Genomic DNA, 27,360 nt, shown 5'->3' with positions numbered 1-27,360 from the left:
ATAGAGAGAAGGGAGGAGAGGGGTAGAGGGAAGGGATAGAGAGAAGGGAGGAGAGGGGTAGAGGGAAGGGATAGAGAGAAGGGAGGAGGGGGTAGAGGGAAGGGATGAGAAGGAGAAGGATGGAGGGATTGGTGCTGGCAGACTCGTCCTCTCGCTCTCTCCCGGCGTTGCTTTAGAATCAAAGGCTTTGTGTCATTAGTGACAACCAGATAAAGAAACGCAGCATAGAAACTTAACGGAAATGGCAGCAGAGAGTTAATCTCAGACAACCTTGAGAAAGTGTGTGATCTTGTCCCTGGACTCTGACATAGCCACAGACTAACATCAACCACAAAATAAATAGAGTATACTCTAGCCATGCCAGCTAGTTCTGTGTAATAGTAGAGTCAATGCTACTCTTTCAAGAGTATAACCCCTACTATTACTTTATCACTACTAGCCTCCTAACTGGAGTGGCACTAGAGCTAAGCTGATGTGCACGTCTCCCACCCAGAACCTGTATACGTCAGGATCTCAGTTCACGTACAAAGTAGACGGCCCCGAAGCTGCCATGGCCGATCTCGTGGAGGTCACAGAAGACTTCCTCTGGGTCATCTTTGAAGAAGAGGTCGGCCTGTTCGGGGTCCTTCGGCACTCCCTTCTGCGTGGACGAGGGCATGGTGGGTGGGCGGGTGGGCGCTAGACGGTACCGTGGTTACCGCGGTGTTCCACCTCACTGCAGCTCCTCCTCCTCATCCACGCGCCCCGCATTCACCATAGCAACCTGGACGGAACACAAACATACACGTTTGAGAGGGAGTAAGGCCTACACACAACAAATAGCTGACATGTAGTGTATCAGATTGGTTTATTAATATGATCGCTTCACAACATGAATTGTCAACTAAATGGACAATAGAGCATATCGAGATGACATGTACCAACCAGGACCTACAGGATAAACATGCAGAAACATACACACAGATCAAGTGTTTTGAAATCGGTACAACCCCTGTCTACAACCGTATCCTACTCATCACCATTTAACATGTGTGTGTGTTGGTCACGTGGACAGTTGGCAGGGTAGAGGAAAGGGAAGGAGATGGTCATGCTCACTATCTCGTCCTGTTGTTCAACCATGCAGAAAATCACACACACACACACACACACACACACACACACACACACACACACACACACGGACACGGACACGGACACGGACACGGACACGGACACGGACACGGACACACACAGAGGACAGCTGCAGCCGCTCGCTGTGAGTCATTGGTGCATCACTTCCACACACAAACACACAGAGAGAGAATAGAGAGGGCCACGTGACCACACACACACGTAGGCTTGGGCGATATACTGTTTATACCGTATACCGGGCTATTTCCAAATAATGACAATATGATTTCCAATACCGTAAAAAATATTAAATATAGATATATAGTATGTTTTGTATTTTTTTTTGTGTTGGGAATAACTTAGGCGGAGGCTGCCTGAGTCCATGCTACGCTACTGCTTATAAACTAGTTCAGGGCTCTAGCTATGCATTAAATGGTTTGGTAACTTTCTAGCTACAGTGCCTTGCAAAAGTATTCACACACCTCTGCGTTTTCCCTATTTTGTTGCATTACAACCTGTAATTTAAATGGAGTTTTATTTGGATTTCATGTAATGGACATACACAAAATAGTCCAAATTGGTTTAGTAAAAAAAAAAAAAAAAAAACTTGTTTCAAAAAATTCTAAATGGAAAAGTGGTGCGCGCATATGTATTCAATCACGTTTGGTGTTTGCCAAAAGGCATGTGGGAGACTCCCCAAACATATGGAAGAAGGTACTCTGGTCAGATGAGACCAAACTTTAGCTTTTTGGCCATCAAGGACAACGCTATGTCTGGCGCAAACCCAACACCTCTCATCACCCCGAGAATACCATCCCCACAGTGAAGCATGGTGGTGGCAGCATCATGCTGTGGGGGTGTTTTTCACTGGCAGGGACTGGGAAACTGGTCAGAATTAAAGGATGATGCTAAATACAGGGAATATCTTGAGGGAAACCTGTTTCAGTCTTCCAGAGATTTGAGACTGGGACAGAGGTTCACCTTCCAGCAGAACAATGACCCTAAGCATACTTCCAAAGCAACACTCGAGTGGTTTAAAGGGGAACATTTTAATGTCTTGGAATGGCCTAGTCAAAGCCCAAACTTCAATCCAATTGAGAATCTGTGGTATGACTTAGATTGCTGTACATCAGTGGAACCCATCAAATTTGAAGGAGCTGGAGCAGTTTTGGCTTGAAGAATGGGCAAAAATCCCAGTGGCTAGATGTGCCAAGCTTATAGAGACATACCAAGAGACCTGCAGCTGTAATTGCTGTAAAAGGTGGCTCTACAAAGTATTGACTTTGGGGGGGTGAATAGATAATCACGCTCAAGTTTTCCATTTTCTTGTCTTATTTCTTGTTTGTTTCACAATAAAAAATATTTTGCATCTTCAACGTGGTAGGCATGTTGTTTAAAATAAATTATACAACCCCCCCAAAAATCAATTTTAATTCCGGGTTGTAAGGCAACAAAATAGGAAAAATGCCAAAGGGGGTGTATACTGTCTCAAGCCACTGTAAGTGGCTAGATGTCAAGATCAAGCTTTTTGGTTACAGCAGAGACATTCAATCCCCTTCTGGATCAAGATTCCCGTTGCCTAAATTGTTTAGTGCGTAGAAAAAAGTGTACACTGAAAAAAATATATTAACGCAACATATAAAGTGTTCCCATGTTCCATGAGCTGAAATACAATACCAGAATTTTTCCATATGCACAAAAAGCTTACTTCTCTTAAATGTTGTGCAAAAATTTGTTTACATCCCTGTAAGCAAGCGTTTCTGCTTGCCAATATAATCCATCCACCTGACAAGTGTGGCACATCAAGAAGCTGATTAAACAGAATGTATCATTCCACAGGTGCACCTTGTGCTGGGGGATAATAAAAGGCCACTAAAATGTGCAGTTTTGTCACAACACGATGACACAGATGTCTCAAGTTGAGGGAGCGTGCAATTGGCATGCTGATTGCAGGAATGTCCACCAGAGCTGTTGCCAGAGAATTGAAACTACCATAAGCCGCTTCCAACGTTGTTTTAGAGAATTTGGCAGTATTTCACAACCGCAGACAATGTGTATGGCGTTGTGTGGGCGAGCGGTTTGCTGATGTCAACATTGTGAACAGAGTGCCCCATGGTAGTGGTGGGGTTATGGTATGGGCAGTTATAAGCTACAGACAACGAACACAATTGCATTTTATCAATGGCAATTTGAATGCACAGAGATACTGTGATGAGATCCTGAGGCCCATTGTCGTGCCATTCATCCGCCGGCCTCACCTCATGTTTCAGCATGATAATACACGGCCCAATGTCACAAGGATCTGTACACAATTCCTGGAAGCTGATAATGTCCCAGTTCTTCCATGGGCTGCATACTCACCAGACATGTCAACCATTGAGCATGTTTGGGATGTGTACGACAGCGTGTTCCTGTTCAAACCAATATCCAGCAACTTTGCACAGCCATTGAAGAGCAGTGGGACAACATTCCATAGGCCACAATCAACAGCCTAATCAACTTTATGCATGAGACAAAAGGTGGTCACACCAGATATTTTTTTTTTTTTTTTATTTTTTTTTTATTTTTTTTTTTTGGGGTGGATCAGCTTAATATTGCGGAAAGAATGTTGCTTCCAATGTAATTGTCTGCATCATTTCCAATCCCCCATATTTTTTTGGGTAAATATATATATCCATACACGCATGCATACATATATACATATATACATACACATACCTATATAGACATACATACTTTTTTAAAGAATATACCTTTATTATTATTCCCCGCAACCCTACCACCGCTCCCCCAATTGGAGTAAACTAATAAACACTTCTGCTTTTACCTTCAATTTATACATCTTATACCTATTTTACAGACACAGACTACTTTATAATAGTTCTCTCTTGTTTGTTCTTAGTCCTTCCTCTATTTCTGTTGTCCATCCAATTTTATTTCCACTTGTAACTGTGCTATTTCACAAAAGCTCCGCACCTATACACATTTCACAGATCCCGTATGCCCTACATTGTTTATCTTGTTATTAGTCCCACCCTTCAGTTCCACTCAACCCTTCCCATCTATCTTCCAACATCATCCATTTCGGATTTTTATTTGCCATATATTTTTCAACTGTGCTGTGATGCTTCACAAAAGATTTGAACCTTCCTATTCTCATAGCTTCTACAGATTGTAAATTAAAAATAAACATTTTTGCTAAAATAATTATTATATTATTGATTGATTGACTATGGCTTTTCAAATCCCCCAGTATTGCTATCTGTAGCGTTAGTTCTAGGCAAATGTTGCAATTCTTCAGCCATTCCTGGACCTGTGACCAAAAACGAGCTACATATGGACAATACCAAAATAAATGATCTAATGACTCTGCCTCCTCACAACAGAATCTGCAGAGCTGGGAAGATTGTATACCCCATATATATAACATTCTATTAGTTGCAAGAATTTTGTACAGTAATTTAAATTGAAAAATTCGAAGTTTTGAATCCGGCGTTGTTTTGCGTATCAATTCATAAACCATGTGCCATGGAATGGGTACATCGAAAATCTCTTCCCAACTATTTTGCAATTTATATGGCACAGCTGTCAGTTTTTTGGTCCTTAAATGAAATTGGTATATGTTTTTATTTATCACACTTTTCTTTAACCATTTATGTTCTTTAATACAGGGCCGACATACAAGTTCCTTACTTTTTTCCCCTTCTACTTGCCTCTTCCATTTTTGTGGTAATGCTGCAATTAATTGGTTGTAATTTTGGGTAGAGCAGACATTTCCATATGTCTGTGTTAGCTGCATGTGTGACATAACTCCACCAGTCCTATTTATGATATCATTCACAAAAATTATACCTTTTTTAAACATTTCTTCGATAAATACAGTTTTTTTATCAATTACTATATTTGAATTTAACCACAATATTTGTTGTACTATTTGTTCCGTCCTTTCAGGTGGATTAAACTGAAATTGCAACCAACTTTCTAAGGCTTGTTTAAAAAATAAGGATATTTTGGAGATTATTTCCTTTTCAAACAACCGAAAGTGAGCAGGTGTAATCTGAATAAAGGGAAAAAGGCCCTTCTTGAACATAGGATGAGACATTCGTACCAATTTACTAGAGAACCAGTTTGGATTTAAGTATAACTTTTGTATGACTGATGCCTTTAGTGAGAGGTCTAATGCTTTAATATTTAATAATTTCTGCCCTCCGAATTCATATTCGTTATATAAATAGGCCCTTTTAATTTTATCTGGCTTGCCGTTCCAAATAAAATGGAATATTTTTTGTTCATATAATTTAAAAAGCAGGTCACTAGGTGTAGGCAAAACCATAAGCAAATAGGTAAACTGTGATATGACTAAAGAGTTAATCAGGGTGATTTTTCCACAAATAGACAAGTATTTTCCTTTCCATGGTAGCAAGATCTTATCTATTTTTGCTAACTTTCTATAAAAATTTATTGGAGTGAGATCATTTCTTTCTTTTGGGATTTTTATACCGAGTATGTCCACATCTCCGTCAGACCATTTAATTGGTAAACTACATGGCAATATAAAATGTGTATTTTTTAGTGATCCAATACGTAATATGGTACATTTATCATAATTTGGTTTTAATCCAGAGAGGATAGCAAAGGTATCTAGATCCTCTATGAGGCCGTGGAGAGACTCTAGTTGTGGTTTTAAAAGAAAACATGAATCATCAGCGTACAATGACACCTTAGTTTTTAAGCCACGGATTTCTAATCCATTAATATTAATGTTTGATCTAATTTTAACAGCTAACATTTCGATGGCAATAATAAATAGATATGCCGATAGTGGACAACCTTGTTTTACTCCTCTAGATAGTTTAAAACTTTCTGAGATGTAGCCATTATTTACTATTTTACACCTAGGGTTACTATACATAATTTTAACCCATTTTATAAGAGATTCCCCAAAATTGAAATATTCTAGGCATTTATATATAAACTCCAGTCGTACTTTATCAAAAGCCTTTTCAAAATCAGCTATGAAAACCAGACCTGGTGTCCCCGATATTTCATAGTGTTCTATTGTTTCCAGTACTTGCCTTATATTATCTCCAATGTATCGTCCATGTAAAAAACCTGTCTGATTAGGATGAATAATATCTGACAAAACTTTTTTTATTCTATGCGCCAAGCATTTTGCTAGGATTTTTGCATCACAACACTGAAGTGTAAGAGGTCTCCAATTTTTTAATTGGACTGGATCTTTATATATACCACTTGGGTCCTGTTTCAGTAATAACGATATCAGACCTTCTTGTTGCGTGTCTGATAATCTACCATTTATATAGGAGTGGTTAAAACAAGCTAATAATGGTCCTTTGAGTATATCAAAAAAAGTTTTGTATACTTCCACTGGTATGCCATCCAGCCCTGGAGTTTTCCCATCCTTAAAGGCCCCAATTGCATCAAGCAGTTCCTCCTCTGTAATTTGGCCTTCACATGAGTCTTTCTGTACAGATGTTAATTTTACATTATTAATAGGAAAAAAATCCATACAATTAGTTTCAGTTAGTGGAGATGGAGGAGCCTGAAACGAAAACATATTCTTAAAGTACTTTACTTCCTCTTTCAAAATATCATTTGGTGAATCATGCGTGACTCCATCATTTGTAACAAGTTTTAATACATTTTTTTTGGTAGCATTTCTATATTGAAGATTGAAAAAGAATTTGGTGCATTTTTCCCCATATTCCATCCAGTTCGCTTTATTTTTATAATATATTACACTGGATCTTTCTTGAATAAGTTCCTCCATTTCTTTTTGTTTTTCCTCTAACTTATTCTGTGCCTCTATGGTACCGTTTTTATTGCTATCTAACTGTACTGTTAGTCCTTCAATTTCCTTTGTTAATATGGACTCTTTTGATCTAAATTCCCTTTGTTTTATAGATGAGTACTGAATTGCATGGCCTCTAAAGGCACACTTAAAAGTGTCCCATACAATAAGGGGATCTGCTGTACCTATGTTATGTCTGAAAAAGTCAGTTATAAAATCTTCTGTCCTAGTTCTAAACAATTTATCATCTAGTAGACTTTGATTAAATTTCCAATATCCTCGCCCACGTGGAAATTCTGTAAGAGAAATATATATGCCAATTATGTGATGATCCGACCGCATTCTGTCCCCTATCAACACTTTTTTAACTTTTGGTGCCAGAGAGAATGGTATAAGAAAGTAGTCAAGACGACTAGCTTGATTCAGCCTCCGCCATGTATATCTCACTAAATCAGGGTATTTAAGTCTCCATATATCCACTAATTCCAATATATCCATGACATTCATGATTTCCTTAAGTGCCTGAGGGTGATAGTTTGTAGTGTGATTTCCTTTCCGGTCTATAGAGGTATTTAAGACCGTATTAAAATCTCCCACTATAATAATAGAGTCTAGTGTTGCTTGTAGAGTTGATAAATTCTTATATATATTTTCAAAGAAGCTTGGATCATCATTATTCGGACCGTATAGGTTAACAAGCCATATTTGTTTATTGTCCAATAACATATTTAAAATAATCCATCTACCTTGAGGATCTGTTTGGACAATTTGCACATTTGGATCAAAATTATTGTTAATTAAAACCATCACCCCTTTTGAATTTCTTTGCCCATGGGAGAAATATATTTTGCCCCCCCAGTTCTTTTTCCACAAAACTTCATCTAAAACTGTTGAATGGGTTTCCTGTAAACAATAGATATTATAATCCTTCTCTTTTAGCCAGGTAAATACTGATCGTCTTTTCTTATTATCTGCTAAGCCATTACAATTGTAACTGGCTATACTTATTTCACCACTTACCATAATGAGACACACCTTTCATTCTTTTAATCAGAATATATTTTTGTAAACGTACTATTAAAAAGTAACATAATGATTGAGTGTCTATATAGTTGTACCATGATATTTGCATTTCTACTAAGTAAACCTCCAATTGGTCCCTACTATTCCACCCGCTAAAAGGCCTCATCTCGAGATGGCTTGTCATCCCAATGCCCGGTAGACCACCCTCGACCCCCTGTATCCCATAGCCCTGAACTGACTGGGATCCATTCTTTGAAAAGAGCATACAGTGCCATTTACCGAATTGAAGAAGATCAATTACCATATGCATTTCCATTGCCCTCACCTCGATTTGTATTATATATATATCTGTGGATCATCCTCTATTGTCCCTAACATCTTTTACTTCTTCCTTCGCAACAGTTGTGGGATACACACATACACCCACACACACTCAGCCCTTACCCCCACACAACCATAAGCTCACTTTCTCAACAATTGCACCATCCCAGAGCCCAACTCAAGATGGGTCATGATTTACAAATGCACTTGCAGTTGCAGCTGCATGAGAAGGCCTGCAAGACCGCACAAAAAATTAGCAAAAATTGAGAGATTTATTTACCATTGTCATATCCTAGATAATGGAGGTCAAATGTACACCTTATTCCTGAAACACCCACAATACGGCCACCCGTCATGACCATGTCCCCACGCATCTCCATGCAGTCCGACTTTGATTTTGTGCCGCCAGGGCCACAATAATATACCCCCTCTCTGAATGTCCGAGTGTGACCCCCTCCCCATGGGTTACTGCAGCTAGTGTTGCCAGCACTGCCACTGCCTGGGTGGGGGCACCCCACCGGCTAGGTACAAGGTCGTCAAGGTTCTCATTAGCAGCTTTGAGAATTTCCTTGTATATTATGCTCTCCCTTTATGGGGCTTTGGCTTTGCAGGACCAACCCTGCCAAGCAGGCTCAGAATCTTGAGGGGGCAGTGCTGCTCTTGGTCTCTGACCTCATTTTAGCTGCATACAGACCGCTTACAGCGGGCACATAAAACAGTTAGGGACTTCTCCTTAGTATCTGGGTCATTCAGGTGGGTGTCTAGGGTATAGTGCCATGGACCGTACCATTAAAATAGGATAATAAATAATTAGATATAATTTATAAAAAAATAAATAAAAAATGTAGTTCTCCATGATAGGACAATAAATAAATAAGACGTATAATTCATTATAAAGGTATATCCATCATCTGAACATTGAAAGCCCTCTCATACCCGGCTCACAGCAATACATTGGCTCTGGGATATGCAACCATTTCATTACTCACTCATTCAACTTTCCAAACATAACAAATAAAATAAAAAATAAACACAAACCATACCATCCACACATACTGTGCCTTCTGTTTACTTAGTTTTTATCTTCACTATGTTGAATTAGTGCTTGTGTGTTCAATTAGTTATATGTGAAGATTTATAGAAAAGCTATATTTTTTATTGTATTGTTACAATCAGTAACCGGGCTTGAATTGTGTTTATTTCCCTCGTCTATGAGAACTTTGTAATTTTTAAAATAACCATGGAGTAGTCTTTGTGTCTCTGAACAACTGGTTATCAATATATAGTTTATCAACGACGAGAGCTACTCGTTTCGCTTTTAATCTATTTTCTTTGAAAATTGGATACAGAACTTTGCGCCGTTCTGCAATTTCCTTCGGAAACTGATCATTCATGCCAATTTTGGTCCCAGCAAGTCTTTTACCCAGGCTTTTAACCATTATTTTATCTTTAAATGAAGCAAATTTGGCAACGATTGGGCGTTCGTACCTCTGCCCTCTCTGTCCGAAGCGGTGAACGCGTTCAAGTTGGATTTTGTCGATAACTTCGCGTGGAATCTGAAGCGCTGTAAGGAGGAACTCTCTAACTATAGATTCAGGAACTTCTCCTTCTTTTTCTTGGATACCTGTAAGTACCAAATTTTCTCTCATGGATCTAGTTTGTATGTCTAGTAAGGTTTCCTTCAGAACGGTGTTCTCCTTTTTAATTCCATTCATTTCGGTTTCAATTTTATTGACTGTCCCTTTTAGCGCGTGTGTTTGCTTCTCCAATGTCGCAGCTTTTTCATCACTCATCTCTAGGCTTGCCTTCAACTCTTTTATATCCTTACTAACTAATTCAAGTATACCCAGTTTGTCATTTATTGATTTTAACAGATCGGTTTCGACCTTTACCATTCCCGGTGGTGAGAATATTAAGTCATCAGTGTCTGTAGAAGAGTCACGTTTTCGTTTTGTAATCGGTTCCCCTGTCTTACTCTCCGTCATGTTTGGTTGTTGCCTGTTTTCGTAATATTTGTCGATAAATGTCTCTAGTTTTAGGATTTGTTTTGTGTTATTGTCCAGATTGAAGGTTATCTCTCACCAGATTAAGTAGTGCTAATATTTTAGTCTAATTTAGCAGATATTTCGAATATTATGTTTTATCTTGAGGTGCTCTACATAAATCCCTTCAGTCCGCCATTACCCTTACGTTACCTTTACGTCATACGTCAGCTCTCTGGTCACACCAGATACTGAATGGTTCACGCCCCTACTTAAAAAAGAAAAGGTACACTACATGACCAAATGTATGTGGACACCTGCTCATCGAACATCTGATTCCAAAATCATGAGCATCATTATGGAGTTGGTCCCCCCTTTGCTGCAGACAATGTGCATGGCGTTGTGTGGGCGACTCCACTCTTCTGGGAAGGCTTTCCACTAGATGTTGGAACATTGCTGCTGGGACTTGCTTCCATTCAGCCACAAGAGCGTTAGTGAGGTCGGGCACTGATGTTGGGCGATTAGGCCTGGCTCGCAGTCAGCGTTCCAATTCATCCCAATGGTGTTCGATGGGGTTGAGGTCAAGGCTCTGTGCAGGCCAGTCAAGTTCTTCCACACCGATCGACAAAACATTCCTGTATGGACCGCTTTTTGCACAGGGGCATTGTCATACTGAAACAGGAAATGGCCTTCCCCAAACTGTTGCCACAAAGTTGGAAGCCCAGAATCGTCTAGAATGTCATTGTATGCTGTAGCGTTAAGAGGCCTAGCCCGAACCATGAAAAATAGCTCCTGACCATTATTCCTCCTCCACCAAATCTGACAGTTGGCAGTATGCATTGGGGCAGGTAGCGTTCTCATGGTATCTGTCAAATCCAGGTGAAGCGTGATTCATTACTCAAGAGAACCCGTTTACAGAGTCCAATGGCGGCGTTTCCAAACCCATTTCATGAAGCTCCAGACAAACAGTTCTTGTGCGAACGTTGCTTCCAGAGGCAGTTTGGAACTCGGTAGTGAGTTCGAAGACAGACAGTTTCTGCGCCCATCAGCACTCGGTGGTCCCTTTCTGTGATCTTGTGTAGCCTACAACCTCGCGGCTGAGCTGTTGTTGCTCCTAGACGTTTCCACTTCACAATAAAAGTACTTACAGTTTACCGGGGCAGCTCTAGCAGGGCAGGAATTTGATATAGTGACTTGTTGGAAAGGTGGCATCCTATGACGGTGCCACATTGAAAGTCACTGAGCTCTTCAGTAAGGTCATTCTACTGCCAATGTTCGTCGATTGAGTTTGCATGGTTGTGTGCTCGATTTTATACACCTGTCAGCAATGTGTGTGGCTGAAATAGCCCAATCCACTAATTTGAAGGGGTGTACACATACTTTTGTATATATAGTGTATCTGTAATCAACAGATGCATATCTGTATTCCCAGTCATGTGAAATCCATAGATTAGGGCCTAATTAATTAATTAATAATTGCCTGATTTCCTTATATGAACTCAGTCAAATCCTTGAAATTGTTGCGTTTATATTTTTTGTTCAGTATGCATAGCGCCCCTTGTGTGCACTTCCGGTAATACCATATACCTCGGTATGGTACAGAAACACTATGAACATTTGCATACCGCTCAACCCTACACACCAGGCAGAGACAGTCACAGACAATGATCATCATCGTAATTCTCATGAGCTTCATCTTAGAGGTATTCATTGTTTTCAGATACAATGTCATATCAAACAATCTACTGTTCAAAAAGGCATGGCCATATTTGTTCCTTTTTCACATGAAAGGCATGGAATGACCCGGATTATGTAGAACCTTTGGAACAATGGTGTGTTCCATGTGGTAAATGCAGACTTGGCTTCCTGCCTGACTTCTTATCTAGCTCTACAATGACATAGCATGAGAACATAATCAACTGTCTAACTAACTGTAGTGTGGTTAATGAGGTATTTCTCCTGAGCAGCAGCAGACCTTCTCTGAGCTGGTTACCACACCTCGGACGACACTGTGACTATTTGATAGGAAACGGTGTGAATAACCTATAAATAATGGATGACAGCCTGGTTACACGGGTTCTAATGTGTAAGCTACAATACTGTACATTGTGTTGTACTCTTGGTATTCCGTCATTGTGTTTACCTAAAGTTCAGTTCTCACACACATTATCATTGCTACGTAATACTCGTGATAAACATGGGTTGAAACATTTTAAAAAACATGAATTGGTTCCACCATTGATGTTAGTAATTTATCACCGTTCAGGGTCAAGATTTCTCCATGTGTTGTGGATGCAATAGATGCCATGTCTCTGGCTGGACTGGGGAAAATTATACACACAGAACAATACATACACCCGTAAGCTATAGATAAACTACAAGCCTTCATTGACCCTTCCAACATATGCCAACAGGGAAAACACAGTGTGTGTGTGTGTGTGTAAGCCATGTTTTGTTTCCATTTACTCCAAATCCATATAAAGCATTTCAAGTGTGTGTGTCTCCCTCTTCATTGCATCATCCCAGTCTGTCTCCACTCTCCTCCTGTTGCATATGTGTGAGTGCTTATGGGCATGTGTGTGTGTGTTTATATATATATATATATAGTGATAAGGAGGGGGTAGTACAGTAGAGTGATGAGGATCTAGCATTTGTGCGAAGGCACACACACGTCCTCACCTTTGCAATTGCACACAAACATACACTCCCGTTAAGAATATTGGTAAACAGACATGCCCTCACATATCCTCTTGCCCAAATACACACATTTCACCCACCAATACGATGGTTTCTCACGCTGTGGGCTCCCCGAGGCCACTGCATTGCCATTACTAATTCATCTTCAAACGTGTTGCTATGAAAGAAGACCATCAGGCTGCTGAATATTACATTCTACAGCTCTGCTCTGCTACACACACGCGCAAACGTCTTCACGGGACCAAAAAGTCCGAAATGGACCTGGGGCTTTCCCACCCGGACCTGATATGCATAATTTTTTTTAAAAATGGAGACCCGTTCCATATAGACCTGGTCAGATCCAGACCGATCCGAGTGAAGGAAGCAGCAGAAAAGTAATTTTTTAAGCGACTTTACTGACCGGAGCTGATAAAGAACGAGAAAAGAGAGAGAGAGAGAGGTAGAGAGAGGCGCCACTCTAGCAGGCGGGGGAGGGGCAGTACTGGGAGAGAGAGACATGGAGAGCAGGGAAGAGGGAGGGAGAGACCGCAACCAACCAACAAGCCAACTCTCGCTAGTAGACCAAGAGATGCTATAACTAGGTTATTTATCATCCACTATGATAGATGCTATAGCTAGGTTATTTATCATCCACTATGACAGATGCTATAACTAGGTTATTTATCATCCACTATGACAGATGCTATAGCTAGGTTATTTATCATCCACTATGATAGACGCTATAGCTAGGTTATTTATCATCCACTATGATATACGCTATAGCTAGGTTATTTATCATCCACTATGATAGATGCTATAGCTAGGTTATTTATCATCCACTATGATAGACGCTATAGCTAGGTTATTTATCATCCACTATGACAGACGCTATAGCTAGGTTATTTATCATCCACTATGATATACGCTATAGCTAGGTTATTTATCATCCACTATGATAGATGCTATAGCTAGGTTATTTATCATCCACTATGATAGACGCTATAGCTAGGTTATTCACTCTACTCCACTGAGCGCTACCTGGTACAGTGAGATAGATGTAGATAGCTCAGGTGAACAGTGCATTCAGAAAGTATTCACACCCCTTGACTTTTTCCACATTTACATTTACAAAGTGGAAAAAGTCAAAAGTGGAAGAAAAATTCTAACATTTGTAAGAAGTTAACACTTCATTAATGTGGTTGCTACCGTGATTCGAGAGAAAGTTAGACACAAAAAATCATACCCCCAAGAAATGCTAACCTCTCACCATTATAATAATGAAGAATGGCGCCGAAGGAGATGGCTACCATTTTAAGATCCCGTATGCAATTGTTCTATTGTGTTTTTTCACATTATTTCTACCTTATTTTGTACGTTATGTTTCTGCTACCGTGTCTTATGACCGAAAAGAGCTTCTAGACATCAGGACAGCAATTACTCACCCCGTACTGCAGGAATACTTTTTTTTCAACGAGTCAGAGTCATCCCTGTCATTCGCAGGAGAAAAAGACGAAGGTATCAGAGACTGAGGTATCAGGGATGAAGGTCCGGGTGGCTTGTAAGGATCCAACGCCGAGATGGCAATCTACTTTTACCATTGGTCCTATTAGCCAACGTACAATCAATCTATAATAAAATAGACGAACTACAATCACGTATATCCTACCAACGGGACATTAAAAACTGTAATATCTTATGTTTCACCGAGTTGTGGCTGACCGACGATATGAATAACATACAGCTGGCAGGTTTTAAGCTTGTTCGGCAGGATAGAACAGCGGCCTCTGGTAAGACGAGGGGTGGCGGTCTATATATATTTGTAAACAACAGCTGGTGCACGAAATCTAAGGAAGTCTCGAGGTTTTGCTCGCCTGAGGTAGAGTATCTCATGATATGCTGTATACCACAGTCCACTATTTACCAAAAGAGTTTTCATCTATATTCTTCGTAATTGTCTATTTACCACCACAAACTGATGCTGGCACTAAGACCGCACTCAATGAGCTGTATACAGCCATAAGCAAATAGGAAAATGCACATCCAGAGGCGGCGCCCATGTGGCCGGGGACTTTGATGCAGGGAAACTCAAATCCATTTTACCTCATTTCTACCAGCATGTTAAATGCGCAAAAACCTCTAGACCACCTTTACTCCACACACAGAGACGCGTACAAAGCTCTCCCTCGCCCTCCATTTGGCAAATCTGACCATAATTCTACCTTCCTGATTCCTGCTTACAAGCATAAACTAAAGCAGGAAGCACCAGTGACTCTGTCAATAAGAAAGTGGTCAGATGAAGCAGATGCTAAGATACAGGACTGTTTTGCAAGCACAGACTGGAATATGTTCCGGGATTCTTCTGATGGCATTGAGGAGTATACCACATTAGTCACTGACTTCATCAATAAGTGCATCGATGACGTCGTCGCCACAGTGACCGTACATACATACCCCAACCAGAAGCCATGGATTACAAGCAAAATCCGCACTGAGCTAAAGGGTAGAGATGCCGCTTTCAAGGAGCAGGATACTAACCAGGAAGCTTATAAGAAATCCCGCTACGCCCTTCGACAAACCATCAAACAGGCAAAGCGTCAACACAGGACTAAGATTGAATCTAACAACACCGGCTCTGACGCTAATCGGATGTGGCAGGACTTGCAAACTATTTCAGACTACAAAGGGAAGCACAGACGAGAGCTGCCCAGTGACACAAGCCTACCAGACGAGTCAATTTACTTCTATGCTCGCTTCGAGGCAAATAACACTGAAGCATGCATGGGAGCATCAGCTGTTCCGGGCGACTGTGCGATCACGCTCTTTGTAGCCGATGTGAGTTTTAACAGGTCAACATTCACAAGGCCGTAAGGCCAGACGGATTACCAGAACATGTACTGCAAGCATGGGCTGACCAACTGGCAAGTGTCTTCACTGACATTTTCAACCTCTCCCTGTCTGAGTCTGTAATAGCAACATGTTTCAAGCAGACCACCATAGCCCCTGTGCCCAAGAACACTAAGGTAACCTGCCTAAATGACTACCGACCCGTAGCACTCACGTCTGTAGCCATGAAGTGCTTTGAAAGGCTGGTCATGGCCCTCATTATCCCAGAAACTCTAGACCCACTCCAATTTGCATACCACCCCAACAGATCCACAGATGATGCAATCTCTATTGCACTCCACACTGCCCTTTCTCACCTGGACAAAAGGAACACCTATATGAGAATGCTATTCATTGACTACAGCTCAGCGTTCAACACCATAGTGCACTCAAAGCTAATCACTAAGCTAAGGACCCTGGGACTAAACACCTCCCTCTGCAACTGGATCCTGGACTTCCTGACGGGCCACCCCCAGGTGGTAAGGGTAGGTAACAACACATCCGCCACACTGATCCTCAACACGGGGGCCCCCTCAGGGGTGCATGCTCAGTCCCCTCCTGTACTCCTTGTTCACTCATGACTGCATGGCCAGGCACGACCCCAACACAATCATCAAGTTTTCTGATGACACAACAGTGGTAGGCCTGATCACCAACAACGATGAGACAGCCTATAGGGAGCAGGTCAGAGACCTGGCCGTGTGGTGCCAGGACAACAACCTCTCCCTCAACGTGATCAAGACAAAGGAGAGGATTGTGGACTACAGGAAAAGGAGGATCGAGTACGCCCCCCTTCTCATCGAGGGGGCTGCAGTGGAGCAGGTTGAGAGCTTCAAGTCCCTTGGTCCAACAAACTATCATAAGACAGTTGTGAAGAGGGCACGACAAAGCCTATTCCCCTCAGGAGACTGAAAAGATTTGGCATGGATCCTCAGATCCTCAAAAGGTTCTACAGCTGCATCATCGAAAGCATCCTGACTGGTTGCATCACTGCCTGGTATGGCAACAGCTCGGCCTCTGACCGCAAGGCACTACAGAGGGTAGTGCGTACGGCCCAGTACATCACTGGTGCCTCTATACTAGGCGGTGTCAGAGGAAGGCCCAAAAAATTGTCAAAGACTCCAGCTACACTAGACTGTTACCTCTGCTACCGCACAGCAAGCGGTACCGGAGCGCCAAGACTAGGTTCAAAAGGCTTCTTTTAAAAACATTTTTGACCCCTTTTTTCTCCCTAATTTCATGGTATCCAATTGGTAGTAGTTACAGTCTTGTCTCATCGCTGCAACTCCCATACGGACTCGGGAGAGGCGAAGGTCAAGAGCCATGCGTCCTCCGAAACACAACCCAACCTAGCCGCACTGCTTCTTGACACAAAGCACATCCAACCCAGAAGCCAGCTGCACCAATGTGTCGGAGGAAACACCGTACACCTGGCGACCTGGTCAGCGCGCACTGCGCCCGGCCCGCCACAGGAGTCGCTAGTGCGCAATGAGACAAGGATATCTCTGCCGGCCAAACCCTCCCCTAACCCGGACGACGCTGGGTCAATTGTGCGCCGCCCCATGGGCCTCCCGGTCGCGGCCGGCTGCGACAGAGCCTGGGCTCGGACCTAGAATCTCTGGCGGCACAGCTAGCACTGCGATGCAGTGCCTTAGACCCCTGCGCCACCCAGGAGGCCTCAAAAGGCTTCTTAACAGCTTCTACCCCCAAACCATAAGACTCCTGAACAGCTAATCAAAGAGCTACCCAGACCCCTCTTTCACGCTCCCGCTACTCTGTTTATTATCTATGTAGTAACTAACTCTACCTACATGTAGATGTTTCCGCAACTTACCTGTACCCCTGCACATCGACTCTGTACAAGTACCCCCTGTATATAGCCTCACTATTGTTATTTCACTGCTGCTCTTAAATTATTTTGAGCTTTTTTTTTTTTTTTTTTACTTATCTATTTTTTAGTTAACAGTTAAAAAAATTGATGTTTATTATTTTGTCTTTTTTTTCGATTTTTAGAATTTGAATTTTTTAATTTATAATAAAAAATCTTAAATCTTCTTAAAGCATTTTTTATTGAGGGCCTGTCAGTCAGCATTTCACTGTGAGGTTTACACCTACCGGTTGAGGGCTTGTCAGACAGCATTTCACTGTGAGGTTTACACCTGCTGGTTGAGGGCTAGTCAGTCAGCATTTCACTGTGAGGTTTACACCTGTTGGTGGAGGGCCTGTCAGTCAGCATTTCACTATGAGGTTTACACCTGTTGGTTGAGGGCTAGTCAGTCAGCATTTCACTGTGAGGTTTACACCTGTTGGTGGAGGGCCTGTCAGTCAGCATTTCACTATGAGGTTTACACCGGTTGGTGGAGGGCCTGTCAGTCAGCATTTCACTGTGAGGTCTATATAATAGTCCTATATAACCTAGCTCACTACAGTAAGACAGACCGTTCCTCATCATGACGTAGTCCTATATAACCTAGCTCACATCAGTAAGACAGACCGTTCCTCATCAGAGAGTCACTGCTCCAGACAGCCAGACACAAAGGAATATTAGAAAAGATTTGCCATTGCCTGCACTAAGCCTCTGCCAAGGCTTCCAACAACATTAACTTTCATCATGCTTTGTCCAGTTGTATTTGATTTGGTGCTACAGCCCAACTGTCGTTTTAGCAGAGGTGGCCAATATCGTATATCACAATGTTTTATGGGTATATAGTCACAATAGGACAATGGTTGACATCGCCCAAACCTAACCAATACAAATCTGCCAAATTGTGCATTGAGATAATGTATGGATGTTGGGAAAGACAGAGGGACAGAGAGAGAGAGATAATTAGATAATGATCCTTTCACTTTATATTACTAGCATGATATTACAGAGTAGGATTAGGGCTTTTGATATTACACTGTGGTATTCAATCCCATAGAGAATCACTGCACTTCAGTAAAGCCTTACTAATCAAGACGGACAGCCTGGGTGCAGTAATAATGCTTCACCCCACATCACCACTATGTAGTATACGTGTACTTTACAGTATTAATAACACACTTTAACACATGGTCATTCAGTCTCATATGGATGTCAATGGGTGATTTGTGTTGATTCAATTGTAATGAACACATGACCTTTTGGACATAGGAGTATGCCTGTGAGGGGGAATTAAGCAGTAGAGATGAAAGTGATTCGTGAGATGTATTCTCTCACCACGCTGAAACATGGAATATACACATGCGCACACGGACGGACACACATACAGTAGAGCTTGGAATCAACCACCCCCTCGCCCCTCCGGCAACCCCCTCCTCCCGCTACCCTCTCTCACCCTCCTACACTAAAACCCAGCCCTCTCTCCATCCATCTGAAAACCCAGCCCTCTCTCCATCCATCTGAAAACCCAGCCCTCCCTCCTACAGTAAAACCCAGCCCTCCCTCCTACAGTAAAACCCAGCCCTCCCTCCTACAGTAAAACCCAGCCCTCCCTCCTACAGTAAAACCCAGCCCTCCCTCCTACAGTAAAACCCAGCCCTCCCTCCTACAGTAAAACCCAGCCCTCCCTCCTACAGTAAAACCCAGCCCTCCCTCCTACAGTAAAACCCAGCCCTCCCTCCTACAGTAAAACCCAGCCCTCCCTCCTACAGTAAAACCCAGCCCTCCCTCCAACAGTAAAACCCAGCCCTCCCTCCTACAGTAAAACCCAGCCCTCCCTCCTACAGTAAAACCCAGCCCTCCCTCCTACAGTAAAACCCAGCCCTCCCTCCATCCATCTGAAAACCCAGCTCTCTCTCCATCCATATATGTGAAAACCCAGCCCTCTCTCCATCTATCCATGTGAAAACCCAGCCCTCTCTCCATCTATCCATGTGAAAACCCAGCCCTCTCTCCATCTATCCATGTGAAAACCCAGCCCTCTCTCCATCTATCCATGTGAAAACCCAGCCCTCTCTCCTACAGTAAAACCCAGCCCTCCCTCCTACAGTAAAACCCAGCCCTCCCTCCTACAGTAAAACCCAGCCCTCCCTCCTACAGTAAAACCCAGCCCTCCCTCCTACAGTAAAACCCAGCCCTCCCTCCTACAGTAAAACCCAGCCCTCCCTCCTACAGTAAAACCCAGCCCTCCCTCCTACAGTAAAGCCCAGCCCTCCCTCCATCCATCTGAAAACCCAGCTCTCTCTCCATCCATATATGTGAAAACCCAGCCCTCTCTCCATCTATCCACGTGAAAACCCAGCCCTCTCTCCATCTATCCACGTGAAAACCCAGCCCTCTATCCATCCATGTGAAAACACAGCCCTCTATCCATCCATGTGAAAACACAGCCCTCTATCCATCCATGTGAAAACACAGCCCTCTATCCATCCATGTGAAAACACAGCCCTCTATCCATCCATGTGAAAACACAGCCCTCTCTCCATCCCTCCATGTGAAAACCCAGCCCTCTCTCCATCCATCCATGTGAAAAACCAGCCCTCTTTCCATCCATCCATGTGAAAAACCAGCCCTCTCTCCATCCCTCCATGTGAAAACCCAGCCCTCCCTCTCCACCCTACCAAAAGGATTGTCTGTCCCCCCCTCAACCTTGGCTATGGGCTCCCCAACTCTCTGAGATCTCTCTGCTGTGTGACTCAACAGCCAGCTTTGCTTCTGGCGTTCTGTGTGTATGTGCTTCTCTTCTCCCAGTAAAGAGTTTAATTCTCAGCGATTGCTTTACAAAGGCAGCAGCAGCATCATCATGCCGGCTTGAGTATGTAGAGCAGCAAGAAAGGAGCAACCATTAGGGCCTCAACACACCAGCCATTAGGGGCTCAACACACCAGCCATTAGGGCCTCCAACACACCAGCCATTAGGGCCTCCAACACACCAGCCATTAGGGGCTCCAACACACCAGCCATTAGGGGCTCCAACACACCAGCCATTAGGGGCTCCAACACACCAGCCATTAGGGGCTCCAACACACCAGCCATTAGGGGCTCCAACACACCAGCCATTAGGGGCTCCAACACACCAGCCATTAGGGGCTCCAACACACCAGCCATTAGGGGCTCCAACACACCAGCCATTAGGGGCTCCAACACACCAGCCATTAGGGGCTCCAACACACCAGCCATTAGGGGCTCCAACACACCAGCCATTAGGGGCTCCAACACACCAGCCATTAGGGGCTCCAACACACCAGCCATTAGGGGCCTCAACACACCAGCCATTAGGGGCCTCAACACACCAGCCATTAGGGGCCTCAACACACCAGCCATTAGGGGCCTCAACACACCAGCCATTAGGGGCCTCAACACACCAGCCATTAGGGGCCTCAACACACCAGCCATTAGGGGCCTCAACACACCAGCCATTAGGGGCCTCAACACACCAGCCATTAGGGGCCTCAACACACCAGCCATTAGGGGCCTCAACACACCAGCCATTAGGGGCCTCAACACACCAGCCATTAGGGGCCTCAACACACCAGCCATTAGGGCCTCAACACACCAGCCATGAGGGCCTCAACACACCAGCCATGAGGGCCCTCAACACACCAGCCATGAGGGCCCTCAACACACCAGCCATTAGGGGCCTCAACACACCAGCCATTAGGGGCCTCAACACACCAGCCATTAGGGCCTCAACACACCAGCCATTAGGGGCCTCAACACACCAGCCATTAGGGGCCTCAACACACCAGCCATTAGGGGCCTCAACACACCAGCCATTAGGGGCCTCAACACACCAGCCATTAGGGGCCTCAACACACCAGCCATTAGGGGCCTCAACACACCAGCCATTAGGGGCCTCAACACACCAGCCATTAGGGGCCTCCACACACCAGCCATTAGGGGCCTCCACACACCAGCCATTAGGGCCTCCACACACCAGCCATTAGGGGCCCCAACACACCAGCCATTAGGGGCCCCAACACACCAGCCATTAGGGGCTCCAACACACCAGCCATTAGGGGCTCCAACACACCAGCCATTAGGGGCTCCAACACACCAGCCATTAGGGGCTCCAACACACCAGCCATTAGGGGCTCCAACACACCAGCCATTAGGGGCTCCAACACACCAGCCATTAGGGGCTCCAACACACCAGCCATTAGGGGCTCCAACACACCAGCCATTAGGGGCTCCAACACACCAGCCATTAGGGGCTCCAACACACCAGCCATTAGGGGCTCCAACACACCAGCCATTAGGGCCTCCAACACACCAGCCATTAGGGGCTCCAACACACCAGCCATTAGGGGCTCCAACACACCAGCCATTAGGGGCTCCAACACACCAGCCATTAGGGGCTCCAACACACCAGCCATTAGGGGCCTCAACACACCAGCCATTAGGGGCCTCAACACACCAGCCATTAGGGGCCTCAACACACCAGCCATTAGGGGCCTCAACACACCAGCCATTAGGGGCTCCAACACACCAACCATTAGGGGCCTCAACACACCAGCCATTAGGGGCTCCAACACACCAGCCATTAGGGGCCTCAACACACCAGCCATTAGGGCCTCAACACACCAGCCATTAGGGCCTCAACACACCAATAGCACTTGCCTGCTGAGAGTACTTGTGAACTGAGTGCAAACTGATTTTACATGAAACTGTTGCCATTCAGACGTCAACAGTGAGCTGAACAAACGAAGATCGACATTGGATGTTATGTGTACAACCCTTAATAAACGGCAGACTCATTTACCACAGTCGCCTGCTTCCATGCAATATGGACAGAAGGATTTAGATAATGGAGGGAGGGAGGGGAGAGTGAAAGGACTGAATAGTACAAAAAGGAAATCAATGAATCACAATGACACCAAGATGTTGTCTGTATCATGTACGGTTCACAGATCATAATGACACCAAGATGTTGTCTATCATGTACAGTTCACAGATCATAGGGTCTAACAGTATAATGACACCAAGATGTTGTCTGTATCATGTACAGTTCACAGATCATAGGGTCTAACAGTATAATGACACCAAGATGTTGTCTGTATCATGTACAGTTCACAGATCATAGGGTCTAACAGTATAATGACACCAAGATGTTGTCTGTATCATGTACAGTTCACAGATCGTCAGGAAGCAGATACAGGTCTAAAAGGGCCACTTTCATCATGATTTTCAAATTAAGGTTTGATGTGAGAATTGCCAGAACAATCTGGGATACCAAAAATATTTTGGGGTAATGCCGAAGTGGAATCGCCCCTGTACAGTAGCTGTCTGCTAGTGCCGAACGACCACATGCATGATTACCTTAGTGTGTGAGGGAGTTCAGCTGCTCTCTAGGCCAAGAGCGGGTCTATAGTCTACTCTGCAGCTTCATGGCTGGGACAGATGGAGAAACACCTGAGGAAACAGAGTAGAGGAAAGAGCATGCTTACATAAATAACTCAAATATAGAAAACTTCATCATGACATAACTGATCAAAACTGGTTGAAATTACGTAATTCACTTCAACAGAGTTTGTCCTTAAACAAATATGTACGTATCAGAAGTGCACTGTAATAATTCATAACCCTTACAGGTTGTTTGAGCACACTGTTAGTGACTAGTACAGAGTACAGTCTAAGCCTATCATACACTGAGTTGGTTAGGTGGTAGAGCATCCCCATCCACGAAGATACAACAGAGCTCTGGTCTGGCAGTAGCTAGCTAGCTACAGTACTGTCACATCTACAAGAGCTCTGGTCTGGCAGCAGCTAGCTAGCTACATTACTGTCACATCTACAAGAGCTCTGGTCTGGCAGCAGCTAGCTAGCTACATTACTGTCACATCTACAAGAGCTCTGGTCTGGCAGCAGCTAGCTAGCTACAGTACTGTCACGTCTACAAGAGCTCTGGTCTGGCAGCAGCTAGCTAGCTACAGTACGGTCACATCTACAAGAGCTCTGGTCTGGCAGCAGCTAGCTAGCTACAGTACGGTCACATCTACAAGAGCTCTGGTCTGGCAGCAGCTAGCTAGCTACAGTACGATCACATCTACAAGAGCTCTGGTCTGGCAGCAGCTAGCTAGCTACAGTACGATCACATCTACAAGAGCTCTGGTCTGGCAGCAGCTAGCTAGCTACAGTACGGTCACATCTACAAGAGCTCTGGTCTGGCAGCAGCTAGCTAGCTACAGTACTGTCACATCTACAATAATCACATCCTGTTTACAGTAAGGCACTAAAGTTAAACTCCTAAAAATGTGGCAAAAAATGGAACTCCAGGCACTGAATAGAAAGCATTACTTTTGGGGCAAGTCCAACAACACATCACTGAGTACCACTCTTCATATTTTCAAGCATTGTGGTGGCTGCATCATGTTATGAGTATGCATCATGTTATGGTATGCTTGTTATCAGCAAGGACTAGTGCACTCTGGCACCTAGCTCCAGTCCGGCCATGCTGTCAGTGGCAAGACAACAAAATAACATGTTGTGAAGTGAACATCCATCCAACCAGACCATCCAAACAGCCAAAAGAAAAGAGAGACTCACATTACTCATCCAATGACCCCTGAGCTCTTCCAAGATAACTACTTCCTCTTTCTCCAAATTATTTCCTCCTCTCCTCTAGATAACACAGGCCTCACATCTCTCTCTCTCTAGATAACACAGGCCTCACATCTCTCTCTCTAGATAACACAGGCCTCACATCTCTCTCTATAGATAACACAGGCCTCACATCTCTCTCTATAGATAACACAGGCCTCACTGTCACACCCTGACCATAGAGAGCCTTTTTTATTCTCTATTTTGGTTAGGTCGCGGCGTGACTAGAGGGGGGGTGTTCCTATCTAGGTGTTTTTTTTCTATGTTGGCCTGGTATGGTTCCCAATCAGAGGCAGCTGTTTATCGTTGTCTCTGATTGGGGATCATATTTAGGCAGCCATTTCCCCACTGTGTTTTGTGGGATCTTGTTTTAAGTTAGTGCATGTTGCTCTTATGTTACGGTTCGTTGTTTGTTTCCTTTTTTTGTAAGTTTCGCAAAAATAGAGATGTGGAACTCAGAGCACGCTGCGCCGTGGTACGTCTCTCCACACAGCCGTGACACTCACATCTCTCTCTCTAGATAACACAGGCCTCACATCTCTCTCTCTCTAGATAACACAGGCCTCACATCTCTCTCTCTCTAGATAACACAGGCCTCACATCTCTCTCTCTCTAGATAACACAGGCCTCACATCTCTCTCTCTCTAGATAACAGGCCTCACATCTCTCTCTCTCTAGATAACACAGGCCTCACATCTCTCTCTCTCTAGATAACACAGGCCTCACATCTCTCTCTCTCTAGATAACACAGGCCTCACATCTCTCTCTCTCTAGATAACACAGGCCTCACATCTCTCTCTCTCTAGATAACACAGGCCTCACATCTCTCTCTCTAGATAACAGGCCTCACATCTCTCTCTCTCTCTCTAGAGAACACAGGCCTCACATCTCTCTCTCTCTCTCTCTAGATAACAGGCCTCACATCTCTCTCTCTAGATAACACAGGCCTCACATCTCTCTCTTCTAGATATCATAGGTCTCATATCAATTCAATTCAAAAGGGCTTTATCGACATTGGAAACATTGCCAAAGCAAGTGAAACAGATAAACAGAAGTGAAATAAACAAAAAGTAAACATGACAATCACAGGTTTCAAAGGAATAGACACATCTCAAATGCCATATTATGGCTATTTACTGTACAGTGTTGTAACAATGTGCAAATAGTTATAGTACAAAAGGGAAAATAAATAAACAAATATGGGTTGTATTTACAATGATGTTTGTTCTTCACTGGTTTCCCTTTTCTTGTGGCAACAGGTCACATATCTTGCTGCTGTGATTGTACACTGTGGTATTTCACCCAGTAGATATGGGAGTTCAGCAAAATCGGGTTTGTTTTAGAATTCTTTCCTCTAGATACCACAGGCCTCAGATCAGGTATAACAAGCCACAGTTTGAATAATAAAGGACGAAAAGAGGACCTAAATGTGTTGTGCTTCTTGTGATAGTCGCTACATGATTTATAACTGAAAGTAATTCAGAAGGCAGGAGCCTTGGGAAAGTTGAGCTCTCAAGTCCTCCTTGCCTTCTTGTCCTCCCTCCTTCAGGAAGAGAGGGAGTGTGAGAGAGAGATGCAGGCAGAGAGAGAGGCTGGCAGAGAGAGAGAGAGAGAGAGAGAGAGAGAGAGAGGCAGGCAGGCAGAGAGAGAGAGAGAGAGAGGCGGGCAGAGAGAGAGAGAGAGAGAGAGAGAGGCGGGCAGAGAGAGAGAGAGAGAGAGAGGCGGGCAGAGAGAGAGAGAGAGAGAGAGAGAGAGAGAGAGAGAGAGAGGCGGGCAGAGAGAGAGAGAGAGAGGCGGGCAGAGAGAGAGAGAGAGAGAGGCAGGCAGAGAGAGAGAGAGAGGCAGGCAGAGAGAGAGAGGGGAAGGCAGAGAGAGAGAGAGAGAGAGAGAGAGAGAGGGGCAGGCAGAGAGAGAGAGAGGCAGGCAGAGAGAGAGAGAGAGAGAGAGAGGCAGGCAGAGAGAGAGAGAGAGAGAAGAGAAGAGATTGGCCAGAGGGTGAGGGAAAGAATGAGGGGGAGAAAGGGGGTCCTATATTTTGTGTGTGATGTGACTAACAGTGCTAGGTCAGAGAACGTCTCGTAGCCAAGGGCAGGAGACGGCCTTCAGACACTGCTATTGCTGTGTGACTGTGTGTTAGACTGTGTGTGTGAGAGATCGATGTGCAGGACAAACTGTGAGTACGTGTGCAGACGTCCTTCAGACACTCAATGATGTGTGTGTGAGTACGTCAGTATATATTATAATTCAGAAATGTTCACAAGTTGTTCACTGTTTTCACAAGAAACAGACTGACACACATTTTCTGTTTTGACTGAGTTTACGTACTCACCCATGACAGTGTGTGTGTGTGTGTGTACCCATGACAGTGTGTGTACCCATGACAGTGTGTGTGTGTACCCATGACAGTGTATGTACACATGACAGTGTGTGTGTGTGTGTGTGTGTGTGTGTGTGTGTACCCATGACAGTGTGTGTGTGTACCCACGACAGTGTATGTGTGTGTACTAGAGGTCGACCGATTAATCGGAATGGCCGATTAATAAGGGCCGATTTCAAGTTTTCATAACAATCGGAAATCGGTATTTTTGGACACCGATTTGGACGTTTTTTAATGTATTTTTTTCAACTTTATTTATCCTTTATTTAACTAGGCAAGTCAGTTAAGAACACATTCTTATTTTCAATGACGGCCTAGGAACGGTGGGTTAACTGCCTTGTTCAGGGGCAGAATGACAGATTTTTACCTTGTCAGCTCGGGATTCAATCTTGCAACCTTACAGTTAACTAGTCCAACGCTCTAACCACCTGATTACATTGCACTCCACGAGGAGCCTGCCTGTTACGCGAATGCGGTAAGCCAAGGTAAGTTTAATGCTAGCTAGCAACTTATCTTATAAAAAACAATCAATCAATCATAATCACTAGTTAACTACACATGGTTGATGATATTACTCGTTTATCTACCCGGTATCTCCCGGGTGGCGCAGTGGTCTAGGGCACTGCATCGCGGTGCTAGCTGCGCCACCAGAGTC

The 27,360-nt window shown here is 43.9% G+C and overlaps 1 protein-coding gene across 1 annotated transcript in view; it reads right to left on the bottom strand.

Annotated features, from left to right (window-relative positions):
• Window positions 1-23,141, bottom strand: part of LOC120062946 (serine/threonine-protein kinase TAO3-like) — an 88,658-nt gene extending 65,517 nt beyond the window's left edge. Inside the window, exons 1-2 of the mRNA XM_039012999.1 lie at window positions 23,048-23,141; window positions 527-763 (exon numbers count right to left, since the gene is read on the bottom strand). Coding sequence (XP_038868927.1) covers window positions 527-658 — 132 coding nt within the window. The 5' untranslated portion in view covers window positions 659-763; window positions 23,048-23,141. The remainder of the gene's footprint in view (window positions 1-526; window positions 764-23,047) is intronic.
• Between the last annotated feature and the right edge of the window lie 4,219 nt (window positions 23,142-27,360).

This window comes from Salvelinus namaycush, chromosome 18 (assembly GCF_016432855.1).
Source record: "Salvelinus namaycush isolate Seneca chromosome 18, SaNama_1.0, whole genome shotgun sequence".
Classification (NCBI taxonomy): domain Eukaryota; kingdom Metazoa; phylum Chordata; class Actinopteri; order Salmoniformes; family Salmonidae; genus Salvelinus; species Salvelinus namaycush.
The sequence above is the reverse complement of the archived record's forward strand: the minus strand, read 5'-3'. Positions and strand labels throughout refer to the sequence as shown.